Below are 17,992 nucleotides of genomic sequence, written 5' to 3' on the forward strand. Positions count from 1 at the left end.
GGTCGAGACCTGAGCAAGCATGCTCTCTGACCCGGGGTTAGCCTCGGTGCGTATCACTCCGCCTGAGGTTACCCCTCATAGAAAATGGGTTTAGGGTAAACTACACAAAACTCTGGTCAGATGGGAAGGAGATCCCAGATATGCCTAAGAAAGTAGTTCGAGCTAAGTACTGTTAGGAAAAATACAAATTACTTAAAATTTGTGGTTTTACACTGAAAAAAGATTTATTGAATTGCTAGCAATATACAGTAATTATTGATGATACCCAAGTGATGCCTGTTAGAAAATTGAATATAAGTCTATTTTTCATCAAATATTTTTCTTATGCATTTGAATTCCAGATAATTGAATCATTAAAATGTAGCGCTATATACCAAGGGGAATGAAATAACCCACTGTACAACCAAAAGTTTTTGAAAGAAAAAAATTGAAATTTCTAACATGTTAGCTGTCAAGACGCCAAAAGCAATATACTGTACGGTAGAACAGTCATTGTAATTGTTAACCGCAAATCCCTTAACAGGATATTGCACTGGAGATTTTAAAACCTGAGCAAAAAATTTCTGTATTAACTTTTTTCCTGTGTGAAATTGATCATTTCAATACGTGTAGTTCACATTGCTATTATCTTGAAATGAGAGCATCTGGTTAATATAAAAAAATAATATACTGTAAAGGTCTGTATAGCCAGAGACGTCAGATGCCCGTATAAACGCTGATTTGTTCTACCAGCAACACAAAAGCTTTCTGTGACCCAGAATTACATCAGAGGGGGGAGATAAAGGGAATCTTGGGATTTACATTAGTGACTACCACATAGCTTGCAGTACAACGTTATAACCTAGATATAGACATCAAAGAGAAAAGCATTCTCTCCTGGTATCTTGTTAAAATCCAATTTTTAAGTTGAAGGTTTAAAAGTAGAATTGAACTGATCTAGACTTTGCTAATAGACAGTATGTTACTATCAACATGCCTTGTTCAATTTTTACAAACAATGCAGAAGATTAAAGATGATGCCTCAACTGGTAATCATATACAACATGGGAAACTGAACACAATTGTGAAGTATCCAAACAAAAGATTAACATTAAACTACCCAAAGACTACAAAACATTATAAAAGAAAACCAAACTAATATCATAAAGATCAGATTAACACAAACCATCCATGTTGAACCAATGGAACTCAAGTCCAGATGTTTACATATTCATAAAATAAAGGTCTCAATTAAAATGAATAAAACTGAATTACTTTTACCAAGGCAATTTTACCTAAAGATAAGTTCTTGATCAAACTTATTCTGGCCACCCCTACAATATCATGTGTCCTTTACTTTAAACATGGGGAAAGATTCATTAAGTAAGTGTAAGTAACTATAATAATAATAATAATAAAAATTGCATTCTTGGACTTCAAACTAGTAACCATAAAAACAGTTCCTTACCTTTTCCCCCATAGAGCACCTGCTTTCTTGAAATATATATCCTGATTATTTAGATGGCAAACATCAATCCATCAAACTGGTGATCAAGCTCGCAACCAATGACAGCCATTCAAACATGAAGCAATTAACAAATTTAGAGAAACTTTAACAGAAATTCAAAAGGTAGACATTTGTCCAGAGGGAATTCTATGATTTGTCATGCCACCAACATAGTAAAGAGAGAGTTAAAGGGCACTTATTTCATTTATAGGGTTGATAAGATATCTAGACTACTATCTAGGTAAATAAGGGATAAGCTGTGCATGAAGGCACTAACTTTAGCGAGAAGGGTTTAAAGTAAATAAAGAATTAGAAGTCCTATGAGAGGATCTCTAATCCGGGAGGTGTCACATGTCATCAGAACCCTTACTGAATAGTGCACTAGAATAACTAGCTACCACTTACAGAGTTAGGCTAGGGTTTGAAACAGGGTCAGGTTAGGTATGAAATATCTTGAATCAATAAATAAATTGCCTTTTGATATTTCCAAAAAAAGGGATTTTGACGAAGGAAAAATCTATTTCTGGGCTCAACCTGTGTCGCTCCGTGAAATGCTCCTTAAAGCACAATTTCTAAGGCAAATAATGCTAAATATACCAGAGAAAAAAGGAATGCCAGGAATTAACCCAGCTCGCTCGCTCAATGAGTGTCAGTATAGTTACTGGGCCGTGATAGAACCACGACCATAGGTCCCTCACCAGTTAGACCACTCCATCATCATCCCCTACTATGACTATCCTCTCTTCACCCCTACACCTCCCCACCCCCCTACCTTTATTCCTCCTAGCACCCCAAGCTTAGACCAGCCAGGGTGAGGGAAAAGGAGAAGGGTGGGTTCACTGGGCGACACAGGTTCCTCGCCCAGAAATAGATTTTTCTTTCGTCAATATCCCTTTTCTGGGCTCGATCTCTGTCGCTCCATGAAATCATAAAAGAGAAATGGTCCCAAGCTTGAGAACACTAAAAAATAAGGAACTGAAAATAAAAACAGAACATGTAATTAAGAGAGTTTAATAACCAAACAGAAACTATAAAAAACAAAAAGTACAGAAGACAGGGAACTTCTCAAAATAAACAGCCAGATATACTGGTGAAACTCTCAAGAATAAAAAATTTAAATATAACAAACAAATGCATAAAAACATAATACACATCATAAACAGAGGGTAAGGTGTAAACCAATGAATAACAAAGGGACGGTAGGAAGAGTAGGCTAGGAAGGTTATGGCCCCCTCTATAAAGGGAGAAAAGGCAAAAAAGAAAAAAGGGGAGTAAAAAAGACAGGACCTAATTATAATGGTTCTTCTATATCCGGAGGAACTATATTCCCAGCCACCACTGCTGCAAATTTAAGGGCCTCCAAAGATTTCAAATAGTGGCGTTTAAAGACTAGGTGATTTCCAACCGGTATATCGTTTCAAGTCTTCAAAGTTCATGTGATGGAAATAATTAACCGAGGTTGCCACTGCCCGGACATCATGGGCATGGGGGACTGAATGAGGATTGGCCTGTTTAATAAAGTAAAGAATCTGCTGCCTAATCCCCTTCAGGGAAAATGTTCCTCCATGTTCTCGAACAAACAAAGGGCCTGAAGACGTATCAGAAGTTCTACTTAAGTAAGCTTTCAGTGTAGACAGGGCATAGGGAGAGATCCTGAGTAAGTGAAACAATCTTCCACAGAGTCCATCGAGACTGAGGATCCTCATTCTTTCCTAAAAAATGCCTATCTGGTGATAGCAGGACCTCACCAGACGAAAGAAAGTCAATGTGACCCGGTTCTCTAGATAAGGCCGAGAGTTCAGATATTCTGGATCCAGAAGCTAAGCGTATCAAAAATAAAGTTTTCCTAAGAAGCGTTATGTAGGAGCATGAGTCATTATCAGTGTCAGAAGCCAATTTAAGGACATCATTGAGAAACCAAGAGACCGCGTGTGGATGGGTTGCCGGTTTTAGTCTAGCACAAGCCTTGGGAATAGATGAGAAATATGAATCCGTAAGATCAATATTAAACCTGAATTGAAAAATTTTCTTCAAGGCGGACTTAATCGTGGTAATAGTACCAGCAGCTAGCACCCTTCAAACAAAGTTCTGAAAAAGGTAACAGCCAGATTGGCAGTCATTGTCTGAACATCCGAGTCCTTCAGAAACCTCGCTAACTTCTTAACAGCAGAATCATATTGCCGAAGGGTGGAATCCCTCTTATCCGATTCCAGGAACAATGTGTTAAGGGGGATCTATATCAGCATCCTTCTGAGCCACAAATTTCATGAAGTCCATAAAGTTAGGGCACTCAGAATCCTTGAGGAAGCTGACACATTGGGAGTTTGTACTATTTGAGACAACATTGGGTTGGGAATCCGTCGAGGATGGAGACAGAGTTCTGCCAAGAAGGGAAACCAATTGCTTTTCGGACAGTTGGGAGCCACGAGAGCAATCTGTCCTCAGAAGGACCGGAGCCCGTCCAGGACTTTCATCAGCATGTTGACCGGAGGGGAAAAGGCAGATCCTCTGCCAGGTGTTCCAGTCGAGGGACATGGCATCTGTGGCGTAGGCCAGAGGGTCCACGTTGGGGACCACGTAACATTGGAGTTTGTGGTTTGAGTCAGTGGCAAAGAGATCCACTCGAAGATCCGGAACCTGTTGGCAGATCCAACAGAATGATGCTTGATCCAGAGACCATTCCGACTCCAGGGGAGCCGTCCGGGATAAATCATCGGCTACTACGTTCCTGACACCCTCCAGGTGAACTGCTGTCAAATGCCAGTGGTTCCTTGTTGCCAAGGAAAAGATGGCAATCATCACCTGACTGATGTGACCCGACTTGGAACCTCCCCTGTTGATGCAATGAACTACCACCGCGCTGTCCAGAACCAACCTGATATGCTGATTCTGCGACGGGGAGAGCTTCTTCAGTCAAGAATACCGCCATGGCCTCTAAAATATTGATGTGCATTTGACGAAAAGTCACCGACCACAAACCTTGGACTTTCTTGAATGGAGAATAACTTCCCCCCCCCAACCGCTTAGGGAGGCGTTCGTATGGACTATTAACGTCGGCGGAGGAAAATGAAGAGGTACCGACTTCGCCAAGTTCTTGACCTTCGTCCATGGGAGAAGTCTTTTCCTGAGGATAGATGAAATCGTTGACACCTTGTCTTAAAATTTGTCGTTTGCCCTGGACCGCCAAACTCGACTGATGTCCTTCAATTTGGCTTTCAGTAGAACGTCCGTGATGGAAGCATACTGGAGGGAACCCAAGACCCTGTCTTGGCCCTGCCGAGATGTAAATTTGGCCTCGAGATATTGTCTCGTGCCCCTTGCGATCTCTTTCCTCTTCCTCGGGGGAATCGACAGTTTGTAGGTGTTCAAATCCCATTGGAGACCTAACCACTGGAAGCACGACGCCGGAATCAGGCAGTACTTTTTTAAATTGACTCGGAACCCTAAATGTTCCAGAAACTTTATGACCTTGTCCGTTGCTTCGCGACACTCCTTGTCGCCGCTGGCCCAAATAAGCCAATCGTCTAGATAGGCCACCAACTGTATGCCTTGAGTTCTCAACTCCTGGACTACTGCTTCCGCTAACTTCGTGAATACCCTGGGAGCGATATTTAGACCGAACGGCATCACCTTGAAGGCGAATGCCCGTTTGCCCAGTTTGAATCCCAGGAAAGGATGAAAATGACGCGCTATCGGAACATGATAGTAAGCGTCTGTAAGATCAATAGAGGTGGTGACGGCCCCACAAGGAAGTAAGGTCCGTACCTGCGAAACGGCCAGCATATGGAACTTGTCGCATTGAATGAAGGTATTCCAAATAAAAGCCGACCGGTGGAGGGGGTCCTTGAATCCAACTCCACCCTAGACCGTTGGACACGATGCTGTGCCCCCATTTATTGAACGTCCACCTCTGACGAAACAGATATAGCCTCCCCCTACCTGCGGATCCTCATTGGGTTGCCGATGGCCTGCTACCACGGCTCCCTCGGGATCCTCTGCCCCTCCCGGAAACTTAACCACCTCCCCGGTAGCGAAAAGGTTCTCTAGACCTACTCCCTCTCGGTTGCCTACTACACCCTTGAACCAGCCTTGCAATTCATAGGCAGGATTAAAAGCAGGCGAAGTCGAGAAGGAAGTCGAAGGCTGAGGTGGCTGGCTTACCAGCGCAAACTGCTGTTGGGGTTGAGACTTAGAGGGGGATGAATGTCGCATCTGAGACACCGGCACTGCCTGAACCACAGGTTGGGGTTAGGAACCCTGGAAAGGAAAAAACCGTCTCGCCTTCTTCCTACCCCGTAACTGTGTGCTACCGGATTCAAACTTCCTTTTAGGAACAAGACCCCACCTAACACGAAGGGTCTGTTTGACTCTGGCTGTCTCACTGAGGATGGCATTGACCACATCCTCAGGGAAAAGGTCTGCCCCCCAGACCGAGGCTTTTATCAACCTGTTAGGTTCATGACGGATGGAAGCCTCCGCTAAGACGTGTTTACGGCATGCACGACGAGCAACGGCAAAGTCGTAAACATCACACTGAAGCGTGTGAAGCAGAGACTTTGCAAGGATCTTAAAGAGAGATTCATCAGCATAAACTAATGAAGACATCTCCACCATGGTAGCCAAATTAATAGATCTACTTAATTGAAGACGAGCCTCATATTGTCCAAATCAACGAATCCGGCAACAGGACCATGACAATCAAAAGTTACTCTTTGGTCTGTAGCAAAGTCAAATCCTGGAGTGCCATATCGTCATTCCCTCTATTCTATAAACAGACTAGCCTTCTTTGGATTTCCCTTGAAATAAAAATAAGCTTCTTTTAATTTGATCATAAAACATACTTCCCATAAAGGGATTCCTCACAAGAATCTCTAAATTAAAAAAATTTCCCCTGCATAAAACAGAGAATGCAGATCCCAATCACTCAAAAATAACTGTATACACAACACTGCAGTGATTGCTAACAAATCCACAGAAGACATTGCAAGATCACTACAATAACTAAAAACTGTCAAAAAAACCTGACCTCTGAAGCTGCAGAACACACGTCTGTAGGCCTACGGTTGTCTGTCGACTTCAAAACCTGACATCTGAAGCTGCAGAACACACGTCTGTAGGCCTACAGTTCTCTGTCGACTTTAGGAATAAAACAACAATATGACATGCTTAGCATGTTATTGTTAGACACTGGTATCATTGCTTAATTAGAGGTATTAGTGTATTGGAAGAAAATAAAACAAAAAATTTCTTAATCTTGAGGAGTACTGAACCGCCAACATTCCAAGGTTCCCGAGATGAAAGCAATATGAATATCAGGGGTGTATAAGAATAAGAAATTTGACTATTAAAATTCTGTTAACAAAATACAGTAAACATAAGTTTTCTTTGATAATACAGTACAGATAAATACTGTAAAGCCAATAGGCAGGAACTCCACTGAGTATATATTTTGGCAGTAGTGTGTAACCAATTAGTGTTAATATAAATTCAATCACGAGAATACTTCATAGAAGTAGGATATGTGACCATGTATTTTTTTAATCAATTTGTAGCTATACATATCAATTCATTAGGTTTTTCTGAATACTACTGGAAAGCCTGGAGATCAATCAAGTTACTTCCCTTGAATAACAAGTCTATTCACTGTACTTGAAAATATAGACTACAGCTATAAATATGTTAAACATTAACAACATAAATGGAAACTACTCATAAAATAATTTCCAGGTTTAATCATAATGTTCTTTGGTTAATTCTAGCATAAGTATTACTGGTATGTGGTCTGATAATCCTGCAATAGCTGTGCTAAACCAAAATCCTGTAGGCGAGAGTAAACTTTCTTTATGAGAAAGGAGATGATCAATTCTTCGCCGTCCACCCCACTTTGTAGCAGTCACGTGGCCATTCCTATCTGGTTTTGGGCTGCAAGTCATAAGCTCCAAGGTTTGCTCCTGGAAAAATTTAGTAAAATTTAGACAAAAATTTTGGTTAGACACTTTTATAAATAATCTATTTTCTCTTAATTAATGCTATGTGATTCCATTAAATAATGGATTTTTTACCCAGAGGCAAGCTCTTTATGGTGTATATTTTATAAATGCCTGGGAAATATTATTTCCAATCACATACAGTATAGTGCCACAATACCTCTAGTTGTGTTGGCTTAGTCATATATTAAAGTCATCCAAGTACTTTATAAAGACCTTGAGCACCATTTTAAAGCTGACATTTTGGCCTGCCTTTACTGTGTGACATCTATTTCAATTTCAAATAAAACCTGCAATTATTTTAAGACACGAACATGGCAGTAAGCAACTACAGTATGTTGTGGCTTGCTAATGCTGGTCTAAAGAGTTTCTAAATCAATGTCAAAGGGAATATCACAAAGTATATCACTGATTTTTTTTAAAGGCATCAAATGTCATATATGAAAAATAAACAACATTATTATGAGATAATGGTCCTCTTTAATAAAGCAATTATTCATAACTGAAAAAGGGAGGAATCAACAAATATTTTCTCTGTAGTTGACAGCTAATGATAATTCGCTACACTGCGAGTAATGGTGGCTGTATTGTACTTCACACTTATTTTTTTGAAAAACAAGTAGATTTTCTACAATATAGAGGAAAAAATTAACCCTGGATAGGTACGCTCCTCGGACACCCCTTTAAGGGTATACTCGGACGCGCTCGACCCCGACGCCAAAAAAATTCTTGAAAAATCAGTTTTTGCAGTAACCTCCTTTTTTCTTTTGCCAAAAAAACTTCAATGAATGCTTAAAACAACTGTAAAGATAAATACTACTCATCTGCAGAAAAAAGGGATTTTGACGTAGGAAAAATCTATTTCTGGGCGAAGGACCTGTGCCGCCCAGTGAATAAGCTCCATTTAGCACTTATTCTTAGGTAATTTACTGCTAAATATACCAGAGAAAAAATGTAAAGGAGTGCTAGGTTAACTAGCTCGCTCACCTATTGGTGTCGGTATAAAATTGGGCGTATATTCCAGAGGTCCCGCACTATTTAGATTAATCCACGACAGAGAACCCCAATAGAGGAGAGCCGTTCAACCTCACTCGGTACTACTAACAATGCATCCGTTCAGAACCCAACTCCTTAGCACCCAAAGTTTGGGGACTCCAAGGGAGAGGAGCTGGGAGGGTTCACTGGGCGGCACAGGTCCTTCGCCCAGAAATAGATTTTTCCTACGTCAAAATCCCTTTTCTGGGCTCGAACCTGTGCCGCCCAGTGAATCTATACAAGAGAAAAATGTCACCAAACTTGCAAAATAAAGGAAAAAACATAAGCGTAAGAGAAATACAGGATGCTTTAATCAGAGATGAGTACCAAAAAACAATTATAAGGGTATCTTAAATATGAACATAAATCCAATAAGGTAGGTATAATAATGCCGTGAGTGATAATATATACAGATACTCAGGAGCATAAAATTTACAAATATAATAACAGTATTCAGGTGCGAGACCAACGAATACAATAGGGTATAAATGAGGCAGGTAAGAGGGAGAGATAAAGTGTCAAGGCATTAACCTGTGAGTTACTCGTGAGTAACTACGCTCCCTGCGGCTACTGTAGAAAATTTTAGGGCTTCCAAATGTTTAAGGTAGTGTTTCTTGAACACTGACGGTGATTTCCACCCTGTATACCTGGAAAGGTCTGTAAAATTCATGTGGTGAAAGAAGTTCACCGAGGTGGCAACCGCCCTGATATCATGTGCAAGAGGAAAAGAGTCAGGGTTAGCTTGTTTAATAAAATACAAAATTTGTTGCCTGATCCCTTTAATAGTAATGGTACCGCCTTGTTCTCTAACGAATAGAGGCCCCGAGGAGTTAGAGGAGGTCCGGGATAAATAAGACCTAAGAGTAGTGACAGGGCACAGCGACGGATCTTGCGTGAGGGGAACAATTTTCCAGGAGGTCCATCTGTTTTGAGGGTCTTCATTCTTAGCCAAAAAGAATTTGTTAGGAGAAAGAAGGACCTCTCCTGAAGGCAGAAAGTCAATATGACCTGGGTCTCTCGACAAGGCTGCCAATTCAGAAATTCTTGCCCCGGAAGCCAAGCTCACTAGGAAAAGTGTTTTCCTGAGAAGGGGCATGTAATCACAAGAACTGTTAATGGTATCAGAAGCCAATTTGAGTACGTCATTAAGGAACCAGGTCACCGGGGTAGGACGAGTAACCGGTTTCAGTCTGGCACAAGCTTTCGGAATTGGAGCTAACAAAGAGTCGGTTAAGTCTACGTTAAAACCCACTAGGAAGATCTTTTTAAGAGCCGATTTAATAGTGGTGATAGTATTGGCTGCCAGACCTGATTCTAATAAAGATCTAAAGAAAGTGACTGTAAGGTTCAAGTTCATACAGTTCACGTCTGAGTCTATTAAAAATTTTGCCAACTTTTTAACTGCAGAGTCATACTGTCGGATGGTGGAATCCCGTTTATCCGATTCTAGGAACAAGGTGTTTTGAGGATCAATATTGGCACCATGCATAGCCGCAAACTTCATAAAGTCCATAAAGTTAGGGCGCTCTGAATGTTTGAGAAAGCGTACACAACGCGTGTTTGTACTATCTGAGACAGAACCGGATTGGGTATCGGGTGAGGGTATAGTCTCAACTCCCGCAGGAGAGGATACCGGTTGCTCTTGGGCCAGTTGGGTGCGACCAAGGCTACTTGTCCCTTGAAGGATCTCAGTTTGTCTAGAACTTTCAGCAAAAGATTCACCGGGGGAAAGAGATAAATCTTTTCCCAGTTGTCCCAATTCTGTGACATGGCGTCTGTGGCGTAAGCCTGAGGGTCTAGATTGGGAGCCACATATACTCTCAATTTGTGGTTGGATTCCGTGGCGAAGAGGTCCACTTGGAGACCGGGAACCTGAGAGAGAATCCATCGAAATGACTTTAGATCGAGTGACCATTCTGATTCTAGAGGGGAGGTCCGGGACAGGGCGTCTGCCACTACATTCCGGACTCCCGCCAGGTGGACAGCTGAAAGATGCCAACGGTTCGAGGCTGCTAGGGAGAATATGGCTACTAGAACATGGTTCAGAGGCCCTGACTTTGACCCGCCTCTGTTGAGGCAGCGGACCACCACTTCGCTGTCGAGGACCAGACGAAGGTGTTGTTTCTTGGGAAGAGCGAGACGTTTCAGGGTTAGAAGAACTGCCATGGCCTCTAGCACATTGATGTGAAAATGGCGGAACAAGGGAGTCCAAAGACCTTGAACTTTCTTGAGCTGAGAATAGCCGCCCCAACCTGATAAGGATGCGTCTGTGTGAATGATTAATTCCGGAGGCGGAAATCCAAGGGGAACTGACTTTGACAGACTGTTTGCTCTTGTCCAAGGAAGAAGTCTTTCCCGTAGAATGGGAGGAAGGCAGACTTTCCTGTCCCGGAGCTTCAGGTTCGCCCTCGAACGCCAGACACGATTGATATCTTTCAATTTTGCCTTCAGAAGAAGATCCGTCACTGAGGCAAACTGAAGGGACCCCAGAATCTTCTCTTGGAGTCGTCTGGAACTTACTTTGTCTTTGAGAAAGCGTTTGGTGTTCCTTGCAATCTCTAACCTCTTGGGTCTGGGAAGACACAGAGTATGAGATATAAGATCCCATTGCAGGCCGAGCCATTGGAACTTCGATTTTGGAAGAAGACGGGACTTCTTGAAGTTGATCTGGAAGCCTAGAGATTGAAGATAATGGATGGCTTTGTGAGTGGCTTTTAGGCAATTTTGGGAGGTGTCTGACCAAATGAGCCAGTCGTCCAGATAGGCTACTACTTGAATCCCTTGATTCCTGAGTTCCTGAACAGCGACTTCTGCTAGCTTTGTGAAGATCCTTGGGGCAATGTTGAGCCCGAAAGGCATCACCTTGAAGGAGTAACTTTTGTCCCCTAAGCGAAAGCCTAGGTACGGACGGAAGTGTCTCGCTATCGGGACGTGATAGTAGGCGTCTGTAAGATCGATAGAGGTGGTGACGGCCCCACGGGGAAGTAAGGTCCGCACCTGCGAGACGGTAAGCATTCGAAACTTGTCGCATTGAATGGACAAGTTGAGAAGGGATAGGTCTAGAATCACTCTTCTCTTGTCTGAATCCTTCTTCGGGACACTGAACAGCCGACCTTGAAACTTCAGATGTTTCGTTTCTTGTATGGCGTTCTTTTGTAAAAGATCCTGGACAAATTCGACCAGGTCCGGAGTGGAATGTTGACGAAATTTGTTCGGAGGAGGAGGTCCTTAAATCCAACTCCACCCCAGTCCCTTGGAGATGATACTGAACGCCCAGGGACTGAACCTCCATTTGTTGCGGAAGGCATAGAGCCTCCCCCCTACCTGCTGCACCTCAGTATTGGTTTGAGGAGTTGCCTCCACGTCCGCCTCGGAAGTTCTTTCCTCTGCGAAAGGCTCTTCCCCTGCCTTTGTTCTGGTTAGAGCCACGGTGGTAGCCTCTACCTCTACCATAACTCTGTGAAGAGCTATGAGCCTCGTAGGACTGGTTAAAGGCAGGGGAAGTGGCGGAGGCACCAGAAAGCTGGCTCATAGGTAGCAGAACGGTGACATAGTCATCCGAAGGAGCCCGAGAGGTAGAAGGCTGTGCAGGGACAACAGAAGATGGAGGAAGAGGCAGCCGGAAGTTGGATGAAGCACTCTGTTGTTGCCTGAACTGGGTGGAGGTATATGGTCTAAGCTTCTTCCTACCCCGGGCTTGATAATTTGCGGGGTCATACTTGCGTTTAGGGGTCAAACCCCAACGGGCTTTAAGGCTCTGATTAACCCTAGTGGCCTCCGCCAAGACTTCCTCTACGAGATCCTCGGGGAAGAGATTTGAACCCCAACAGGAGGACCGGAGGAGTTTATTAGGTTCATGCCTAATCGTCGCCTCAGCTAGAACATGCTTGCGACATCTGCGTTTAGCAGTAGCGAAGTCATACAAGTCATAATATAAAGACTGTAATGTAGCCTTGTTGAGAGACTTAAAAATACTCTCCGTATCGTAAGTCAAGGCTATCGACTCCGTGGATGTGACCAGGTTTAGAGTACGGCCCACACGTAGGCGGGAATCATATTCCTGTTTAATGAGGGATTCCGGGAGACGGGGAAGCTTCTCACTAAACAAGACTGAGGCACAGTCTGCTGCAAGCTTGCCGGAGGTAAAGGTGGTATGGACGTTGTCCCAACACTCAATACCTGAGGGAAGAAGGAGGGAGATTGGATCCACCTCTCGGATGGGAGGCAAGGGCTTCTCCTCCAGAGCATATTGAAAGGCAAGCTCTGCCACCTTATTGACGCATGGAGTCAAGGTGTTCTTGTCCATTAAGAACATCGTAAAGGAGCTTTTATAAGGCGTCAGCATGGTGTTAGTGAAGCCGATGTCATTCAAAAATCTGGCCCAAACAGATTGGGCTTGCTCCTTCGGGAAGATGACCGTCTCTTTGGGGACCTTGTCTAATCGGACTAAAGCTTCCTCGGTAAGTCTGGCATAACCATGAAATGGAAATGCCAGACCCGGAGGAAAGAATTCAAAGTCCTCTAGAGGACGAGTGCCAAGGCCCTCCAGAGTCAACATTCCGTCTGAGAACGGGGAATGAAGAGCCATCCGCCAGGGGTTGTTCTTGGCAAACGGCGGGAGCTTAGAGGCATCCGGGATGAGAGAGCTTTGGACTCTCTCCGGAGCTCCTTGCTCTAAAGCCCCAATTCTCTGACCGAAGTTAGAGAACATCGTGTCCATCCTCGACTGCATCTCCGAAACCAACTTTGCCTGCATCTCCGACACGATGCGAAGCATGGCTGATTCGGAAAGGCCCGGGCTAGCAGCAGGAGGGGCGGAAGGAACTCCCGGGTCGTGAGACTTAGAGGAGGAACCAGAGGTCTTTGAAGACGGGTTCGAACAATGCTTAGAGCCATGAGAAGACTTGTGAGGCTTGCGAGCTTTGGGTAAGGTCCTTGAAGTAGACTTATCCTTAGGGGGAACCGGGTATGAACGTTGAGACGAATCACGGTCCCCAGACAATCCAAGAAAAGAAGAGCGATCAGAAGAAGAAGAAAGAGCGGGGCTGAGGATAGGAATCTCAGCGCCGGACACACCTGCCTCACTTACCACCCTACCTGTATCCAGCTCGTCTAGCAACATTGGTTCGACGTCCAGGTTCATGGAGGCAACATTGTCCTCCAGACCTCCGGGGGTTGTCCGATGGATCTTGCTCTGGGTCGATGAGACCCGTTATAGTGGCATCAATGTGGGCAATGATGGGAGCTGCCACATGCCTAGCCACAGCAGATGAAGACTTGGCGTTGGGGTAAACCATGGTGCAGTAGTCCTCAGATAGGACGTACGGCCGCTTAGACTTCACATTCCGGGCAAACCCACCAACCCACACCTTCAGTGTGGCCCGAGCCGCCGACTTTTGCTCCGGGGATGCCTGAAATAATGGTGGGAATTATAAAAGGGAGACTCCCAATGGTCCTTCAAGACCATAGATATCTTACTAATAGTAAATAAAATAAGAAGGCAATATAGCCAACGGGACTCACCGAGTCAGATCCAAGGGTAGTGATGAGGTCGAAGCAAATCACACAGTTATCCGGGTGCCATACCACAACGTCTTCCAGTTGAACCCCACAAGGGGCGTGAGATCGGCAGACGGAGTGGCCACAAGGCTGGTGCAGAACAGCTGCACAGGCCGGCGTCAGACAATGCACCATCTATAAAAAGAACAGTATATGAGAAACTGTAATTCTCTTAAGTAGGGGCGGGTCTGGAGGACCCGGGCCTAACATAGGTCTAACACAAGATTAGAGCTTAACTGTACTATTCTTTAAGTAGGGGCGGGTCCGGAGGACCCGGGCCTAACATAGGTCTAACACAAGATTAGAGCTTAACTGTAATATTCTTTAAGTAGGGGCGGGTCCGGAGGACCCGGGCCTAACATATGTCTAACACAAGGTTAGAGCTTAACTGTAATATTCTTACATAGGGGCGGGACCGGAGGTCCCGGGCCTAAACATATGTCTAACACAAGGTTAGAGCTTAATTGTAATATTCTTACATAGGGGCGGGACCGGAGGTCCCGGGCCTAAACATAAGTCTAACTTGAAACTAAAGTATTAGCCATCCATTCCGGTCAAGCCGGGAGCATAAAAAAGGATGCAATAACAAGGAATTAAGACACATAGTGTCTGATTTCCCGGGGCGGGGTAGACCCCGGGCCGGGAAATAAAGGTATATCCAATACCAATGTCTTTAGGGACTCCGGGGTAGTGATCTGTCATATATAATCATCATAGGAAATGTTATAAAATAATAGTGGGGGGGGGGAACTGTAGCTAAGAACTGCCAATCGAACCCGGAGGGTTTCGTATAACATAAGCCAGAATGAAAAGTGAATATAAAATAGGGTGCACCGGGATCCAACTCTGTTGACCGGTGGCCAACCAGACTAGACAGAGACGAACCCGCCGGGCCACCCGGAGGACAAAGTCCATAAACACTTAACTACCCCCTCTAAAAGGAGGGAAGGCAACGGTCCCTTAGTGGAGGGGGGAGAAGCCTAGCCTCCCACCTAGCTAGAGGGGGAGCGTGGGGGAGGATCACGTGATACGAGGCAGCAGGGCTACCAACTGACGATCCCCAACCAGACAGATCAAACGGAGTAATGGCACAAATATTCATTATAATAATAATAATAGCGTTAAATTATATGAATAAACACACAGAAAAGTTTTGGGCAAGGCATGCAACATAATAATTAAATCACAAAAGACACACCTGATGGCTAAAAATAACATTGCCGCCTTAGCACGAAGGTCGGCAGCCATAACGATACGTAAATGATATCGGCCCAAAAATTGAACCACGAGGATTCTAAACGCTAAATAATGAATATTCACAATAACAAATAATATTTGATAATAAAAATAATACACATAGTAACACCGCAAGAGAAAATTAAAAGCTCTCAAAAACAGGAGTACCAACTGTAGTGAAATCAAGCAAGATCGGTATGAACGAAGAGAATAAACTCCTATAATATAAATATTAAACGATCTAGGTTGCTCAAAACACAGTAAAACCCAGCTTGGTACTTAACTTAGACGGTGTCTCCTGGGAAACCGACGAAGAAGCCATAATTAAATGGAAAATAACCAAAAATCGAGAGCACAAGCAAAAATGCGGGTTACTTTACTCGTCGTGCTAAAAGGAGTTGGGTTCTGAGCGGATGCATTGTTAGTAGTACCGAGTGAGGTTGAACGGCTCTCCTCTATTGGGGTTCTCTGTCGTGGATTAATCTAAATAGTGCGGGACCTCTGGAATATACGCCCAATTTTATACCGACACCAATAGGTGAGCGAGCTAGTTAACCTAGCACTCCTTTACATTTTTTCTCTGGTATATTTAGCAGTAAATTACCTAAGAATAAGTGCTAAATGGAGCTTATTCACTGGGCGGCACAGGTTCGAGCCCAGAAAACTATTTATTATGAATATTTTAAAAAATTAAGAAGAAAAAAAAAGACCTTACATAAAAATTCATAAAAAATAGTTTATACATATATACACAAATCCTTTTAGGAATTGATTCTTGAATGTTTAGGACACATCTTGATGTATTTTGGATGAAGTCAGACCCATGGAGGTGAAGATCTGAAATGAGAAAAAAGGGTAACTTTTTTTGGCCAAAAAAATTTGTCCAAATTTCATTCATTTTTTTGGGTACCCAAATGAAATAGGAAGTGGCTAATTTTTCTAGGGAATAAACATATGTTATCCTAAAATAGAAATATGTAAAAAAATCTTCATTATTTTGTAAATTACATTTATATCAGGGGCCATATCTAAAGGTAATTTTTTGAGTACTTAGAATTTTCGTAAAAAAAAAAAAAATACATATATTTAATATATAATATGATATTTATGTAGGTAAAAATATACCAAAATATCACAAATTCTATAGGGAACAAGAATTTATATAGATAGGGCAACTTACGCTTCGGATATGTCCACAAAATGGCCGCCAACCACACTGACTCAGACTCCCTAATCTGCCACTTGAAATGTAGGAAGGGTATGTCAATTTCAAGGTGTTATTTACTAATCTAATTATTCTTGGATATGCATAAAAATTGTATGGTGGGTTGCTGGATAATTGTCGATTATTTTACCACTATAAAATTAAAATTCTGACCCAAAAAAAATTTTTTGAAGGGAAATAAAATCGAAAAAAAAAAAATGTGAAACAATATAATATTTTAGCTAAAAAAATTTGATGATATTCAATCAAAAAAGAAGTAAACAAAATTTTCCGACAAATAAACATCTAGAGGAATCATTACTCTGTGATAGTTCCTTAGTACGTAGTAATTTTGAAAGAAATGGGAAAAAACGAAAAAGTGGCAATCGCAGGAAAATCGAACACATACCTATATATACGCCATATATATATAATATAAATATAATATATAATATAATACAATTTTACATACTTATAATAATATAAATATAAAAATTAATATAAATAAATATAAAAAAAAAAAAACAAATAATATAAAAAAAATAAAATATAATATTCATTATAAAAAAAAATTAATTAAATAAAATATAAATATATCATTATATAATATTATATATATATATATATATTATATAATATATATATATATATACATACATATATATATATATATATATACGCCATATCTGGCTAAAAAAAAAGATAGGCATGGGTAGCCAGATCATCTAGAAACACTTTCCAACACTATAAAAATATAAGTTTTGCGACACTACTTGCCAATTCCTTACAGTAACATGACTAAGCAAAAAAATTCAAAACAAATAAAAAGGGGCACTCGCGGAAAAATGGCCATTCTAATATACGGCATTTCAGAAAAAAAAAAATTTCAGTCACGTGCTAGGCAAACCATCAAGGCACATTTTCCGACAAATGAACATATAAATGAATCATTACTCTGTGATAGTTCCTTAGTACGTAGTAATTTTGAAAGAAATGGGAAAAAACAAAAAAATGGCAATTACAGGAAAATCGAACACATACCTATATATACGCCATATCTGGCTAAAAAAAAAGATAGGCATGGGTAGCCAGATCATCTAGAAACACTTTCCAACACTATAAAAATATAAGTTTTGCGACACTACTTGCCAATTCCTTACGGTAACATGACTAAGCAAAAAAATGCAAAACAAATAAAAAGGGGCACTCGCGGAAAAATGGCCAACATTCTAATATACGGCATCTCAGATAAAAAAAAAGACATGCACGTGTTAGCCCAACCATCAAGGCACACTTTCTAACACATAAACATGAAAAAAAAATCAATAATATACGGCAATTCCTTACTACGTAGTAAATTTTTACAAATATTGAAAAAAACAGAAATTGGCAACCGCAGTTAAATACCCAATATACCAATAACTACGTCATATCTGACAAAAACAAAGTCACGCATGGGTAGCCAGACCATCTAGACACACTTTC

At 42.0% G+C, this 17,992-nt stretch overlaps 1 protein-coding gene and 1 pseudogene across 5 annotated transcripts in view; both read right to left on the reverse strand.

Moving 5' to 3' along the window:
* Positions 1–125: 125 nt before the first annotated feature.
* LOC137645708 (uncharacterized) lies at positions 126–6,840 on the reverse strand (annotated as a pseudogene).
* A 362-nt stretch (positions 6,841–7,202) lies between these two features.
* The window catches only part of LOC137645707 (sphingomyelin phosphodiesterase 5-like), a 184,096-nt gene continuing 173,306 nt past the window's right edge, over positions 7,203–17,992 (reverse strand). For all 5 annotated transcript variants that reach the window (XM_068378572.1, XM_068378569.1, XM_068378570.1 and 2 more), the window contains one exon: positions 7,203–7,437. In XM_068378572.1, coding sequence (XP_068234673.1) covers positions 7,216–7,437 — 222 coding nt within the window. In that variant the 3' untranslated portion in view covers positions 7,203–7,215. The remainder of the gene's footprint in view (positions 7,438–17,992) is intronic.

The sequence above is a fragment of the Palaemon carinicauda genome, chromosome 8 (assembly GCF_036898095.1).
Source record: "Palaemon carinicauda isolate YSFRI2023 chromosome 8, ASM3689809v2, whole genome shotgun sequence".
NCBI lineage: Eukaryota > Metazoa > Arthropoda > Malacostraca > Decapoda > Palaemonidae > Palaemon > Palaemon carinicauda.